This window comes from Colletotrichum scovillei, assembly GCF_011075155.1.
Source record: "Colletotrichum scovillei strain TJNH1 chromosome Unknown Contig00009, whole genome shotgun sequence".
NCBI classification, from domain to species: domain Eukaryota; kingdom Fungi; phylum Ascomycota; class Sordariomycetes; order Glomerellales; family Glomerellaceae; genus Colletotrichum; species Colletotrichum scovillei.
In genome coordinates this window covers 4,119,645-4,134,106 of record NW_023336267.1, presented here as the reverse complement: position 1 = coordinate 4,134,106, position 14,462 = coordinate 4,119,645, and the positions used below count along the sequence as shown (strand labels likewise).

At 53.6% G+C, this 14,462-nt stretch overlaps 5 protein-coding genes across 5 annotated transcripts; 2 read left to right on the top strand and 3 right to left on the bottom strand.

The window, feature by feature from the left end:
- Positions 1-5: 5 nt before the first annotated feature.
- HER10_EVM0008112 (arylsulfatase A) lies at positions 6-1,379 on the bottom strand (the record flags this gene model as incomplete). Its single annotated transcript, XM_035477646.1, has 1 exon — positions 6-1,379. One exon carries the CDS (start codon positions 1,377-1,379, stop codon positions 6-8), a length of 1,374 nt encoding a protein of 457 aa, XP_035329698.1.
- A 584-nt stretch (positions 1,380-1,963) lies between these two features.
- On the bottom strand, positions 1,964-2,170 carry HER10_EVM0011838 (uncharacterized protein; the record flags this gene model as incomplete). The annotated part of the gene is made up of 1 exon (XM_035481255.1): positions 1,964-2,170. One exon carries the CDS (start codon positions 2,168-2,170, stop codon positions 1,964-1,966), a length of 207 nt encoding a protein of 68 aa, XP_035330142.1.
- A 1,409-nt stretch (positions 2,171-3,579) lies between these two features.
- Positions 3,580-7,536, top strand: HER10_EVM0011463 (uncharacterized protein). Its single transcript, XM_035480896.1, has 2 exons — positions 3,580-3,674; positions 3,731-7,536. The coding sequence occupies exons 1-2, from the start codon at positions 3,606-3,608 to the stop codon at positions 7,454-7,456; spliced, it is 3,795 nt and encodes a 1,264-aa protein (XP_035330098.1). The 5' UTR covers positions 3,580-3,605; the 3' UTR covers positions 7,457-7,536.
- A 320-nt stretch (positions 7,537-7,856) lies between these two features.
- Positions 7,857-9,084, bottom strand: HER10_EVM0010783 (vesicle transport V-SNARE protein). Its single transcript, XM_035480232.1, has 2 exons — positions 8,214-9,084; positions 7,857-8,139 (listed from the first exon to the last, which is right to left on the bottom strand). Exons 1-2 carry the CDS (start codon positions 8,810-8,812, stop codon positions 8,052-8,054), a joined length of 687 nt encoding a protein of 228 aa, XP_035330031.1. The 5' UTR covers positions 8,813-9,084; the 3' UTR covers positions 7,857-8,051.
- A 2,532-nt stretch (positions 9,085-11,616) lies between these two features.
- On the top strand, positions 11,617-14,376 carry HER10_EVM0011125 (amine oxidase). Its single transcript, XM_035480563.1, has 3 exons — positions 11,617-12,821; positions 12,873-13,290; positions 13,338-14,376. Exons 1-3 carry the CDS (start codon positions 12,548-12,550, stop codon positions 14,257-14,259), a joined length of 1,614 nt encoding a protein of 537 aa, XP_035330060.1. The 5' UTR covers positions 11,617-12,547; the 3' UTR covers positions 14,260-14,376.
- Positions 14,377-14,462: the final 86 nt, after the last annotated feature.

The following is a 14,462-nucleotide window of genomic DNA, read 5'->3' as shown; positions in this document are numbered from 1 at the left end:
GTACTCTACCAGAGAATGTCTACGTCTATATTGGAGCAGAGAAAATCCTTCAACGGGTCAGGCGGCGCCGGATCATTTGCCAGGCTCCTCTGAAACTCAGTTCTCAACTTCGTCATTGGCTGTAACACCCAGGTGTTGAACGACAAGATATCCGATTCCTCCTTTGGGTCCCTGACGGTGTTAAACAGATAGGGCGACTCGAGCCGACCCGACGACTGATTGACCTTGGGTTCCCAGACGAGATGCATCTTCCAGTCCTTCCATTTGATCGCCCGCAGCTCCTCTTTGATGTAAAATAAGAAGCCCAGCCTCTCGGACTTGACACTGGCCGGGTTCTTGAAGAAGATTGTCTGATCGATACCGTCAATGGGTCGATCGTCTGGAATTCCAGACTTGGTGATGGACAAAATAGTGGTGAAAATGTCCGTTACGTGAACGATCTCGTTGGACGTGACGCCTTCCGGAACGTGACCCGGCCACCGGATGATAAAGGGCACGCGTAGGCTGCCTTCCATGGCAGTGTGGTATGTCCCCGACCACGGCCCCGCCGTGCCCCTGTACGGCTCCCTGAACTCGGGACCGTTGTCGGAGGCAAAGATGACGACTGTATTTTCCCGAATTTCGAGGGAGTCGATGTGGTCCAGGAGTTGGCCTACACGGTGATCCATCTCCGCCATGGAGTCGGCAAAGTCGCCTTGTTTGGTGGTTCCCGCAAAGTCTTTGTGAGGCAGCGTCGGGAAGTGAAGGTGGACGAGAGGGCGGTAGAGGAAGAATGGCCGTTCAGCCGCGACTTGACGGGACAGCCAGTCTTTAGATTTCTCCACTAGCATCTCGTCGATGAGTCTCCTGGCCTCCAAGTCGTAGACGCGCACATTCTCTGACTTTTGCCCAGCAACTCCCCTCATGATGTACGGCATCTCCGCCACTTCGGGCGTATACCCAATCGCAGACGTAAACTGCGTCTCATCCGTGGTCCTCGGGATCCCAAACCACTCGTCAAAACCTCTGTCCGAAGGGTACCGACCGGGAACATCTCCCAGATGCCACTTCCCGTGGTGTGCAGTAGCATAGTCGTTCTCCTTGAGACACTCAGCCAGCGTCCGCTCCCACGGCGTCAGACCCTGCGGGAACCCCGCGGGGACGGATTGTCGGCAGCCGGTCCGGATCGGGTGCCGGCCCGTCATCAGCGCGGAGCGGGTTGGCACGCAGTCGCTCTCCACGTTGAAGTTGTGCAGCAGGAGACCTTGCGTCGCGAGCTTGTCGATCCGGGGCGTTGCGGCGCCGCGGAGGGCGCCGCCGCCGTAACAGCCCAATTCACCCCAGCCGAGGTTGTCGGCTAGGATCAGAACGACGTTTGGACGATTCGGGTCTCGAGACATGATGTATGTGCAAAAGATGATGGATTCGAGCGAAAATGTTCTGCCTGCAGGTAAGTTTCGTGAGGTAGGTATAGATAAGTTGAACCCCACGTTCGTCTGATATGTGGGTTGCGTACCATCACGCCATAGACGGAGGTGACCTCCGTCTGTAAACCTCCGTCTGCAACTTCATACGACAACAACCTTTTGAGACGCCAACGATGACCCTTAATTGATGACTGTCATGCAACATTCCAACGTGATGTTTCTTCTCGCCATGTTCAAAGATAACTTGACACGCTTCATAAAATGAGACTTACTAAACTAAAAGACCTTTACTACAGTTTGATACGGTGGAAAGGAAGGGATCGAACTGGCATTGTCTGGAATCATTGTACTAGCCGAAAACCATTCCATTTAAATTTCCTACGCTTATTCTATAGTCTCAATCGATGAGACAGTCATTCGCTTGGGCGCCATACCATCCTTCCGTGCTCTGTGCTACTGCTACTCATTCTGTAGCCTGAATGTTGGTAATGGAAAGAGGTATACTTCTACAAAGTCAGTATGTAATTCAAAACATTGTGCAACTATAGTAGACCTACTTAAACACAAACGCAGTCGTATCTAGGGTCAAGCTTGAGACCGCAAACGCAACCGCCAACTCCTCCCAAGATGTTTGTGCACCGATCGCCTGCCTTTAGGCACTGCTGCCAGTTCTGGCGCTTGACGGCGGATTGCTCTGATGCGGGCGCGGCCGAGACCAATCCGGCAACGATGGCTACGGCTCCGAAGAGAGTTGAGAACTGCATTGTGGTGTAAGTTGAAGGAGGGTTTGTGAGAGAACAGTAGAGATGAGTTATGTCTGAGTTATGGGACTGAAGTCTACCACGTAAGTGCAGCTCCGACGCTTTATAAAGACACCATCCTACCGTCGGTGTCCTCGGAATACGATGATACGAATGTCTCGGGGACTTAAGGCACATGGCTCTTGAGGTAAGGGGAAGATCACGACTACCAGGTAGATAACTGCCGGGCTGGCCTACGAGGGAAGACTACGACTCATTCAACCGTAAGATGTGGATAGACATTCGAGAAATGTTTAAATTAAAACTTTGGCCTACATTGACAAAAGATGGGTCCGGCTTTCGAATCCCGAACAGTGACATTCACGGACTAGAACTTGTCAAAAGGCTTAGTTTGGGTAGTTACGCGTTCATGTAAACCGAATCAATGTCTAGGCCTTTGAAACTGAGAAGCGAAAGCTTGGCAGGTCGAGCAGTTGTGAATAAGTAGGGTTTCGGATAGCTCACTTACATCGTATGTAACTGGCAATGAGAAACTTTTCCTCACGAGTTACGATGGACGACGAAGATAATGACCAGAGTTGAAGAAAATGGATCACTTGATTAAGTTTGCCAACGGGATTACTGAAAGGGCCGGCGGGATACGGAATAGGCGTGATGAAGATATGAAATGCCGGTGGGAGGAGAGCTGGGAACCTGGCACGGGGACGGAGGGCAATTCTTGTCTTGTAAACCGGGCTTCGCCGCTTACATACTTTGTACACGAAGGAAGCCATACCCGATCATTCTCTCCCATCTGCAGCCTTGGAACGAGAAACAAGGATGAGTCTTCAATATGATTGCGCTCTAGGATGTGGACCCGTAGTAAAGAGTCCGAAAGTACGAGAGTGTCTGAATACCTAAGGTAGCAAATACGGTTATGGTAGCTATAAAGGCCGACGGAATCCCTACTAACTGAGGGACGCCCAGATAACTGGTGAGAACTTCTGCAATAGTCCCATCTTGTTGTGCACGCGTAAGTATGTGTCAATTGTGTAGCTTATATCAAGGGATCTCTATTGGAGACACCCTAGTTACATCCAATTAGTAATACGATTATTGAAAACATGAGAAACGAAGTACTCATGTTCCATGGAGACTGAAATTGCCATTCCTGAGCTCGCAACTTGCTGACGGCGATTGTGGGGGATTTCAACGTTGGAATCCACCACCGTTGAAGGACCGTGCGAGGTGTACAACCTCCTGGCCAAAGCTGTCTTCCGACACGGTACGTACCCTTGTTAAGCGAGTCTTATCGGGGGCGGGGTGGTTCGATAAGGATTTTTTTGCGCCAGGAAAAATTTGGGACACTGAGAGGACGGGATCCTCGACCACACCGGCTTTGACTTGCATCGTCTCTTCCACAGTTGGTCCCCGACGGAATTGGAATACGACAAGCACAATGTCGACTCCAACTCTTGCCGAGAAGCTGGACAAGATCCGCTCCCCGGGTCTGCAAAGTCAAAAGAGGGTAAGCTTTACCGAATGTTTTCAGTTTGGCTGTTATCCTTACTAACATGGTTCAAGACTGCCGTAGTCCTCGAGGCGGTCGACACAACACTGAAGGAGCAAAACGCTCAGCACACACCGACTGGCTACTTCGCCGCCCTTCTCGGCCTCCTCACCCAAGCTGTAGAGAGCGGCAACATCAGCTCCGACACGACGACCTCCGTGGTTTACCTCCTCGATATCGTCACCCCGTTTGCGCCTCAACCTATCCTTCGCGCCAAGTTCACCCAGATCCTCACCTCGCTCGCACCCGTTCTCCTGCAACAAGATGCCGAAGCCCTCCTCCTCCGCTCGTCCATCGGATGCCTTGAGTCTCTTCTTCTCGCACAAGATGCCGGTGCTTGGGAGCTGGGCGTCACCCAGATCGGCCCCCGCAGAGCCGTCGCCGGTCTGCTGAACCTCGCTCTCGAGCAGCGCCCGAAAATCCGCAAGAGGGCTCAGGAAGCGCTCCGAAACGTCCTCAAGAACCCGCCCCCGAGCCCCTCACTCGACCACCCGGCTGCGGACATGTGCGCTCACACCGCTCTCGCTAACCTCGAGGATATTGCTGGAAAGGCCGCGGCGGCAAAGAAGCAGAAAGGAGCCGAGTCTGCCCACGATCCCGCTCTGATCCACGCTCTTCAGCTCATCAAGACCATTGCCTCTGCAAGTGGTGGTTGGCCCAGCAAGAAGATCGAGTCTCTGTGCGACCTCCTCCTCGGAATCTCGAGATCCGGCAACGAGTACATGACGATGGCGACTTTTGAGATTTTCGAAATGATTTTCGAGGGTATGGCCGACGACGTCGCTTCGTCCAAGCTCCCACGACTGATGGAAATCATTTCGGAGTTGCGCCCTGCCGCAAACGACACGCAACTTATTCCGCCATGGCTGGCAATCCTCTCGAGAGGTTACGATGTCTCTGCACAACTCGACCCCGATGAAGTTTTCCAGGAGCTGCCCGAAATTTTCTCAATGGTCGCCCAGTACCTCGAGTCCCCCGCACACAACATCCGGATTTCCGCTTCCGAGTGCTTGGTCTCATTTATGGCGAACTGTGTTCCGCAGCCGGTCATTCTGGAGCCATCAGTTTATGACGAGAAGACTCTGGACAAGATTGCCAAGATTGCCGAGTCTCTGCTCAGCCTCAAGTACCAACAAGCCTGGATGGAGAGTTTCAACGTCTTTGGAGCCATGTTCGACTCCTTGAGATGGCGGGCAAACCCCATGATGCTCAACATCACCAAGGCTGTTGGAGAACTCCGTGGCAGTGACTCTTTCCAGGGCAAGAAGGAGGCCGACGAAGTCATTGGCAAGGCCATCCGCGCCATGGGCCCCGAGGCTGTTCTGTCCATTTTGCCCCTGAACATCGCGAAGCCCGCCAAGGGACAACAGGGCCGCGCCTGGATGTTCCCCATCCTGCGTGACTACCTCAGCAACACCAACCTCGCCCACTTCCGTCAAGAGATGGTCCCTCTCAGTGAGCTCATGTTCCAAAAGGTGCTTGATCACGGCAAGGCCGAGAAGACTTTGGAAGTCAAGATCTTCGAGACCCTTGTACAGCAAATTTGGGCGACCTTGCCCGGCTACTGCGATCTCCCGCTTGACGTTACCGAGGCTTTCGACCAGTCATTCGCCGAGCTTCTGGCAAACATCCTGTACAAGCAGGTCGAGTTGCGTCTGGAGGTCTGCCGTGCGCTCAAGATTCTCATCGAATCCAACCAGGCTATTGCAACCATCGAGGATGACGACGAGGAAGATCTCGTTCTTCAAAGCCGCATCTCCAGGGCTACGGCGAAGAAGAACCTCGAGCACTTGGGTAGCTTTGCCGGAAACATGCTCGCCGTTCTCTTCAACGTCTACACCCAGACCCTTCCTCAGTCAAGAGGACCTATCCTCCTCACCATTAATGCTTTCCTCAGCGTCACCCCCAAGCAGGAGCTCATCGATACCTTTGACCGGGTCAGCAAGATGCTCGCAGCGGAACTGCAGCAGACTGCCGACCAGGAGAAGCCCAAACAACAACCCAAGCAGAATGCTATGCCCTCAACAAGCAACACCTTGATGGATTTGATCATCTGCATTGCACTCTACCTGCCTCGCGAAAGCTACACGGCTCTGTTCGAAATTGCCAACGTCATCATCTTCAGGGACAACGAACCTCAGTTGCAGAAGAAGGCTTACAAGCTGGTTCCCCGCCTTACCGAGTCAGAAACCGGCAAGCAGGCCCTCGCAGCACGCAATGACGAGCTGCAGCAGATGTTCCTGTCGAGCGCCGAAAAGGTTTCCGCCCCCGCTCGCAGAGAACGCCTTGCTGCTCTCTCTGCCCTGCTGCCTTTCATCCCCGATACCTCACTCCACTTCATTCCCTCCATCCTTAGCGAAGTCGTCATTTGCTGCAAGGAGAACAACGAGCGCGCCAGAGAGGCTGCGTACGACCTCCTTGTGCAGATCGGTCACCGCATGGAGTCTGCGAACGACGCCCCTATCGATAACAGCAAGATTCCTCATATGCCTGCAGACGCGCCCGCCGGTAAAGCCAATGTTGAGGAGTTCCTCACCATGGTTAGTGCCGGTCTCGTCGGCAGCACTCCTCACATGATCTCAGCATCCATCACCGCCCTCAGCCGCGTGCTGTACGAGTTCAGAAGATCCGTCAGCACTCAGACCCTGGCCGACCTCGTGCAGACCATGGACCTCTTCCTGACCTCCAACAACCGCGAGATCGTCAAGAGCGTCCTGGGCTTCGTCAAGATCTGCGTCGTCAGTCTTCCCTCGGAGCTCGTCATTCCCCGCCTGTCCTCCATGGTCCCCAACCTCATCATCTGGAGCCACGAGCACAAGGGCCACTTCAAGAGCAAGGTCAGGCACATCCTGGAGCGCATGATCCGCAAGTTCGGCTTCGACCTCGTCAACCAGAACTGCCCAGAGAGCGACAGGAAGCTCATTGTCAACATCCGCAAGACCAAGGACCGCGCCAAGAAGAAGAAGGATGCAGCCAAGGCCGCCGGCGAGGAGAGCGACGAAGAGGAAGGCCGCCAGGGACGCAAGTTCGACAACGAGCTTGACCAGGCCCTCTACAGCAGCGACTCGGACGACTCGGACGACGGGTCCGACGACGACGAGGGCCCCGCCGCGGCCGCCGGCGCCAAGGGCAAGCGCGGCAACAGAAAGGGTGGCAATACCTACATTGTCGAAGACGAGGACGAACCGCTCGATCTGCTCGACCGCAACGCCCTGGCCAACATCTCGTCCACCAAGCCCGTCAAGATGCGCAAGCCGGGCCGGACCAAGGCCAAGACCGACCTCGACGGCAAGCTCATCCTCGGCAAGGACGACGACGAGGCGATGGAAGTCGACGGCGTCGAGAACGACGGCTCCGGCGTCAACGCCTACGTCGCCGCGCTCAAGGGCAAGGACGCCGGCAAGAGAGGTCTCCGCGGCAAGCTCAAGTTCAGCAACAAGCGCGGCCAGGACGACGAGGAGATGGAGGACATGGACGAGGGCGACGCCGCTGCCGTCAAGGCCCAGGTCGACAAGAGCCGCGGCGGCGGTAGACCGCCCTTCCGTGGCGGACGGGGTGGCCAGGACCGCGGAGGACGCGGAGGACGTGGTGGACGCGGCGGCGGTGGTGATCGTGGCGGTCGCGGTGGCAAGGGTGGTATTGCTGCCGGCCGCAAGGGACTCGGCGAGGACAGGAGACGATCAGCTGGTCCGTCGGGCGGAGGTGTCAACAAGGGCAGAGGCGGCCGTGGACGGAGATGAGATCATTTTTGCAAAGGAGGAGATGGTTTCTTTGAAGATTTAAAAGTGTGATTATACCCATTCAATGAGGTTAAAAGCGACCCCGAGTTGAAAAGGGAAAAAGAGGGTCTCTTAAACATTGTCATGTCGGCGTCTTGTCGGGTACGGTAAATAGAGAAAAAAGAAATTGACATTTACAAAAGAGCGATTAGAACGACATATTCTCATGCATAATAGTGTTGGATACACTGCCAATTGTCCAAGGCACATTTGGTAGCGTCATGATGGTTTTCTTGTTTTTTGTTACGTCTTGTCTCTGTTTGGACTCGGCCTCTTGCTCTCAAACCCAGACCAGGGGCTTTTCCCCAATCGTTATATGACATTGCACTCGAGGCCCTTCTCTCTCTCTCTCTCTCTCTCTCTCTCTCTCTCTCTCTCTCTCTCTTTCACTTTGCTCGCAAAAAAGAAGCACACATAAGAAAAAGAAAACGTAATGAGGTTCCCGATGGGAGTGATCAAAGTACAGTCGTGGTAGAATCCTTATACAACCCAAAACTCCGGGCCCCGCACTCCTGACGGGGATAATTGTTACTGCTGCTATTGTTGCTGCGTTCCTTCATCTGAACTTGCTGTAAATGACGGCGATAATGAGAAGAACCAGGATGGTGATGATGGAAATCGTAATCACCCGGTTGGTAGCCATCCTTTGAGCATGTCAGTCTAGATTCTTTACCTCGGAGATCCAAACAACCAAGGATATTAAGGGACGAATATTTACCTACGTGCCATCCCCCGCAACGTCTTGACGCTACGGTCCACATATCCCTCGCTCTCGAGTAGGCGCGATTGGGTGTGCAGGATGGTTTCGCGCTGGGTGTGCAAGTCGCCAAGGATACCGGCTCCGATGCCCTCCGTCTCGTTGGCGAGGGCCTGACTAGCCTTGAGCCGCTGCGTAGAGCGGTCGAGGCGGTCCGTACCGGAAAGCAGCTGCTGGCGCTGCTCGAGTTGGACGTCCTGGCCGCTGCCCGAGGGGTTGTCGGTGTAGCGCGCGCCGAACAGGGCGGCGCGGTCGTCGGCGAGGGAGCGCAGCTTGCGCTTGTGGCCGTCAATGTCGGACTCGTGGTTGCGGAAGCGGGCGTTGATCTTGGAGCGGAGGGTGGTGGGGATGTTTGCCTTTTCGAGGCGCATCTGGGCGAGGAGCTCGTCGGCCTCCTCGAGGGCGCGCTCGGCGGAGGAAAGGGCGGCTTTGCGGGGCTCGCCTGAGAGTTCGGGGATCTGGTCGAGTTTCTGGACGAGGTCGGCTTGGACGAGCTTCAGCTCTGCTTCGTAGTCGCCGAAGCGCTCGGAGCCGGGCTCGGTTTCGAGTGGGTTGGACATGGTGGCGGCGGTATTGGGGAGGTGGAAAGTTCGTTGATCGGGAGGTTTTAGAAAGTCGGAGGGAGATGTCGTTGGTGACCTTTCGCCTTCAATAAGGCGATAAAGGGATGAAGTGAGAGGATGGAGGGCGGCACTCCTTGTTGCGAAGGCTGTAGGCGAGCTGTGATCGTTTGGCTTCGTTGGGTATCACAAGATTGATGGTCGTCACTGCGGGTTCGTCGGGGTGGTAGTTGGATCAATGCCGAAAACGGTCAAGGGCGAGTGGATTGTTGGTCTTGATGAATGTAGGTAAGGTACTTGGTCGCATGGAGTACGGAGGTGTATGCGTAAGTCAGGACCGGGCTTGGCGACATCATTCCTCCCGGGTGGCTGGTGCACCAATCGGATGCGACGAGACGCTAGGCTCCAGCCACTGGGCCTTGAGTGGACACTCGCTGATTACCTAAAGTGCTGTGCCTTACCTCAGCAAATGCATTACGTACTGCAGCAGAATAGGTAGCCATCCGAATAAAGAAACACGTGATATGAATGGCCCAAGCGCCCGCCTTCCGCGTCCCCCACCCGCAGGCTGGTCTTTTTATGAGAAATCGGTCGGCGCAAAACTTCGTTTTCCTCTTCTTCTTTTTCTTCTTCAAAGTTGAAACCCCCGGCTCTAGAAGAAACCGGCTCCGCGTCGCCAGTCTGGAAATGCATTTATGCGTCTCTCGTACTTGGACGTGGAGTTGAACTTAAGCCGGGTAGACTGATGGCAGTTGAAAAACTGTCACGGCGCTTTTAAGAATTGGGGACTCGTACTACCGTTTTCCGATCCCGTTGAGTGCTCGACATACTTTCGTCGTCTACCCTTGGCTTTGTGACATCTTGACACTACCTGAAATGGCCGACTAGGCTTAAACTGCACGCTTTTGGCCTGCTTTCAATTCTTGCGCGCTGCCCATCTAAGTACAATTCGAGGTACTGTACCTTCGTACTGTTCTCTGTCGAAAGTCGTACCAAAGACCTCGTCTGCTAGATGTCATGCGGCTCAAGCACATCCATAATCCACATGAAGGATGCCTGGAAGACATGATTACTCGGTACGCCTCTGTCTGCCTTGCTCAGAAATCATCGCAAGCAACGCATTAGCAGATGATAGCCTGAAGACGGTCCACGAGGCAGCTCGCCATATCTTAAACTGAGGTGCTGAATGGCAACAAATTTCAGGCTTCGGCTGCTGCACTCGTGAAGACTCGGTGCCTGCCCGTTTTTGCAGTCCAACGCGTCTCAAGTCCAGGTACCTTACATTAGCAACCTGATCTAATATCGCCCGAACCACGAAGACGTACTTGACCGCGCGTCACAACCTTCAAGGTGATTTTGAATGCGTGTTCACGTGAGCAAGGTATCTCAAAGCAGCTCTGCGAATAGATCGGGATATCTGCCTGGCACAAGGTACATCTGCCATGCCCGCGCAGAACAATAATTATGGACATCCAGAAGGAACTGGAGCTGTGTAAAATCACCTCTCTCTAATGACCAAATCTCTAAAAAGCTCTGCGCGCAAGCCCTTATTGCGCAGCACCCGCGAGATGTGGAAGGAAGGTTCTTCACGCAGAATACTCCTTCATCGAAAAGCGGCAAAATCACAAAAAGTTTGGGCGGTGACCAGCCATTTGTCGAAAATTTCAGCAGTCGTCGCCGACCGCAGGCAGCAAAACCCACCAAAAACCCACTCCAACCGCCCCTGGCCCGTGCGCGAAACCGGTCGTTGGAGAAATCTATATAAAGGCGACCTTCCACCGCGAATCTTAGACTCTTCTTCTTCTTTTTTCTTCATGTCGACAATACTTCAGAGAATCATTTCTATAGTATTCGACCTACTCTTGGTTCCCTAAAGGAGCTACAGATCCCACCCTGGTTGATGATTGATATCCTCGACACCCTAGAGTGAAGAACTCTGGTTGCTCTCGCACCCTCCGCAAGGAGGGCGGCTTCCTGCAAAGGTTGCTGTATAGAGAGCGGTGATGATCTCGTCCCTGATTGTGGTCTTGCCCTTGGGCGCACGGTCAGGGTGGGTGTCGATGGACGTCTGACAGGCCTTTTTCCTCTTTTTCATTGCTTGCTGGAGCTGGTCTCTGGCAGTGAGGAAGAAGTTTCTCACCCATGACAATTTTCGTGAAAAACAAGTCGTGGAGTAGCGCCGTCGTGAAGTTGATATCTACCGAACGCCCCCGCCCGTACCGGATTCAACAGTGACGCGGTGATCGTGATCCGCATTGAAAAAGAATGCGTCGGAATGATTGCTTTAGCTGGTTAAGCTGCCCGAGAGATCCAAATCAGCTTTTCATCGTGAGAATAATGGCACGCCTTTATCGCCGCCTTCTTCTTTCCGCAAAACGATTGCCTTGATGAACGGCAAATTGAAAGCTAGGTACCTTAATTTTCAGGAAAGGCCTTCTCGTCTGTTGTCGTCAGCCTCACTTTCCACGAGCACGCGTTCATCCAAATGAGGCGTCTAAACCATCAAATTCCGAGCGTTGAATTTGCAGATGTCGTCTCGAATCTTCAGCCTCTTTTCGGAAAAATAAAATAGAATGAAATGTCTAGCCAGCCACATGTGGCGTCTTGGATCGTGAACCATCGAGCGATAGTTCAAGTCTGGCAAGACAAGGGGGGCTGGGGAGAGAGCTGGGGACGCAGCGGACACAGAAGGATCAGGTGCAGGGGTGCCCCAATGCAAGCGTCATTGCGCGTGGGAACTCCGGCAAGAGCTGAGTTTCGTTTCATCGCATCGTGATCAGCCGGCCGAACACACCTGCCGACATCTTTCCGTGCCCGTCTCACCTTTTCTTTCCCTTCCTTCTTGTCACCGAATTCCGCACCAGAAACTTATCCCAAGGTCCAGAAAGGGTCCTATCTGCTCAAGCTCAAGCTCAAGCTCCAGCTCTATCTAATACCTTGTCTCCTGCGCCTCGCATTATCTCTTTGCGGCCCTTGCTACAGCCAGCCACGTGTCGATCATTGCTTGCTCCAGAGCTGAGCTCCCTCTCTCAAGAGACTCCACCAGACTCTCATCACATCCTCAGAAACAGAGACCAGAGGTCAAGATGCCTCCAGGTCAGCCGCTGTACGTTTTGTTTCTCCGCTTGTCTCACTGAGCTCTGGTTTCCTTCGCTCTCGGCCTACACACCGCATTCATCCCTACACCCACATACCTCGTATGTTACGCACACACAGCTGCTTCCACTACCACAGCCCCAAAGAACGCTACCTGTTTGAATCCGTTCCATCCCTTCAGCTGCATGAGTTGCAGCACTAGTAAGCGCACTGGTCCGGAGCCCAGCCCAGCCAAGTGGTGGTGGTGGTGCTACAGACGCAGATGTACCCTACTTGCGTACCAATGTTGCCTCCGCCAACTTGAGACTTTTTGTGCTCCCCTTCCTGAACCTGGGGCGGGGTGCCAGTCACAGAGACAAGGTGTGAGTTTGGCTTGCTGGAAGCATGTGCGTACCATTGTTCTCTTTCCCCAAATCGTCGTCCGTGGCTTGCGTCTGAAAACTCCCCTCTTCTTGCCCGCCGTCATTCCATCCTGGATAGAGAGCTGTTACCGGCCTCCCCGATTCTTCTTGCCGTATCTTTATATGCCACTGTAGCATTGCAAACCTGCGCCCTCGCGCGACAGACGTCCAGTGGCTTTGTACAGGAGCATCCACAGACCTCACACTTCCCAACGTTCATCCTCGTATCTCTTGCATAATGTCCCGACGACCACCGTCGCTGGAATCAATAGGCTCTCGTGGCTCCGTGGGCTCTCCTATTGACCCAAGGTTTAGGAAGAAGGTTGCCGTCGTCGGCAGTGGAGCCGCAGGTATCGCGGCTCTCTGGGCTCTCAACCGAAGCTATCATGACGTTTATATGTACGAGGCATCATCAAGGTTAGGAGGACACACAAATACGGTGACTTGGAAGAACGGCAAATATGAGACTCGTGTCGACACCGGCTTCATCGTCCTCAACACCGCCACATATCGTAGGTCCACCGCATCAGCTATCATGAGCCTCTGACTTACATGAAGTTCAGCAAACTTTATCAACTTCTTGAAGAGGGTCAAGGTGGACACCGTTCCGACCGAGATGACATTTGGCGTCACTCGTGACCATGGCTTATTCGAATGGGCTGGTAAAAGTCTAGACTCCATCTTCGCTCAGAGGAAAAACATCTTCTCGCCGCGGATGTGGAGGATGATCTTTGATATCATTCGTTTCAACCAATTTGCACTAGACCTGTTAATGGCGGAGGATGACAACGATGCCGCTGCGATGAACGGGTATAGCAAAGGAGGCAAGAGAGAGGAAACGATAGGCGAGTACCTCGATAGAGAAGGTTACTCAGATGCCTTCAGAGACGACTACCTAATTCCTATGACCGCCGCCGTATGGAGCACAAGCCCGGATAAGTGCACGCTGAACTTCCCAGCTGTCACTCTGGTTCGCTTCATGTAAGTGTCATTGTCCGCGATCGGGGCGTAATACTAATAGAGGCTAGGTGGAACCATCATCTCCTGTCAACGGTTGCGACAAGACCGGAGTGGCTCACATTGAAAAAGTGCGGCAAATCCTACATCGATGCTGTCATGAGCGGATTCCCGTCAAATCACCTCTTCCTCAACACGCAGGTCACTCAGGTTACCAGCGAGGAGGACGGCAGAGTTCGTGTCCACACTCACAACGGCAAGTCCGACGTTTACGACCATGTTATCTTGGCGACGCACGGAGATCAGGCCTTGAGAATTATCGAGGGATCAGCCACGCCTGAGGAGAAGGAGATTCTTTCCGCCTTCCAAACGTCCGAGAACTCGGTTATCCTCCATTCCGATATTTCACACATGCCAGCGTCTGAGAAGGCATGGTCTAGTTGGAATTACCTGACCCTGTCATCGCCCTCCACCGGCAAGCAGAACATTGACCAGGTTTCGTTGACCTACAACATGAACATCATTCAGCATATCCCCAGGGAGACCTTCGGAGACGTCCTCGTCACGATGAACCCCTTGCACCAGCCGAACCCAGACACGATCCAGGCGTCATTCACATACCGTCATCCTCTTTACACACCTGCCGCCGTCCGAGCACAGAAGCTTCTTCCACGCATCCAGAACAAGAGGGGTATCAGTTACGCGGGGGCATGGACAAAGTACGGTTTCCACGAGGATGCCTTTAGCAGTGGACTCCATGCCGCACAGGACCACCTCTATGCCAAACTCCCATTCCAATTTGTCGACTCTACGTATAGCCGAGGGAGGAAACCGTCCTTGGGACTTGCCGACTTGCTGGTACGACTCGTCATCGTTTTAATTCAGGTGTTTGTCATTAGAGTACTGGAAAGAGCGGCAGGCGCAGCTGAGACTGCAATTTACGGGCGTCGAAATGGGTGGAGGAGGTCTTTGAAGAGTGGCAAAGCTGCCTGAACCGGCGTGATGGCACTTGGCGTTAAACTGCTTCGTATGGCTTGGCGAGATCAACAGCATCAAGCCGGTGGAAATCATAGTAAATAATCAACAAAACGTTTAATACTAAGGCAACCCCATGGACTACAGCATTCGTCCGTTGTCGTTGACGTTGGAATTCCTTACGGCATCCAACTGCATAAGGTTGTCATTGCTCGCTAAAC

Bases quoted from the DNA above. Each gene is read 5' to 3' on its own strand.
- HER10_EVM0011463 (XM_035480896.1), top strand. From the start codon at position 3,606: ATGTCGACTCCAACTCTTGCCGAGAAGCTGGACAAGATCCGCTCCCCG. The intron at 3,675-3,730 runs GTAAGCTTTACC...ACATGGTTCAAG, and splicing joins GTCTGCAAAGTCAAAAGAGG to ACTGCCGTAGTCCTCGAGGC.
- HER10_EVM0010783 (XM_035480232.1), bottom strand. From the start codon at position 8,812: ATGTCCAACCCACTCGAAACCGAGCCCGGCTCCGAGCGCTTCGGCGAC. The intron at 8,140-8,213 runs GTAAATATTCGT...ACATGCTCAAAG, and splicing joins TTGCGGGGGATGGCACGTAG to GATGGCTACCAACCGGGTGA.
- HER10_EVM0011125 (XM_035480563.1), top strand. From the start codon at position 12,548: ATGTCCCGACGACCACCGTCGCTGGAATCAATAGGCTCTCGTGGCTCC. The intron at 12,822-12,872 runs GTAGGTCCACCG...CATGAAGTTCAG, and splicing joins CCTCAACACCGCCACATATC to CAAACTTTATCAACTTCTTG. The intron at 13,291-13,337 runs GTAAGTGTCATT...AATAGAGGCTAG, and splicing joins GTCACTCTGGTTCGCTTCAT to GTGGAACCATCATCTCCTGT.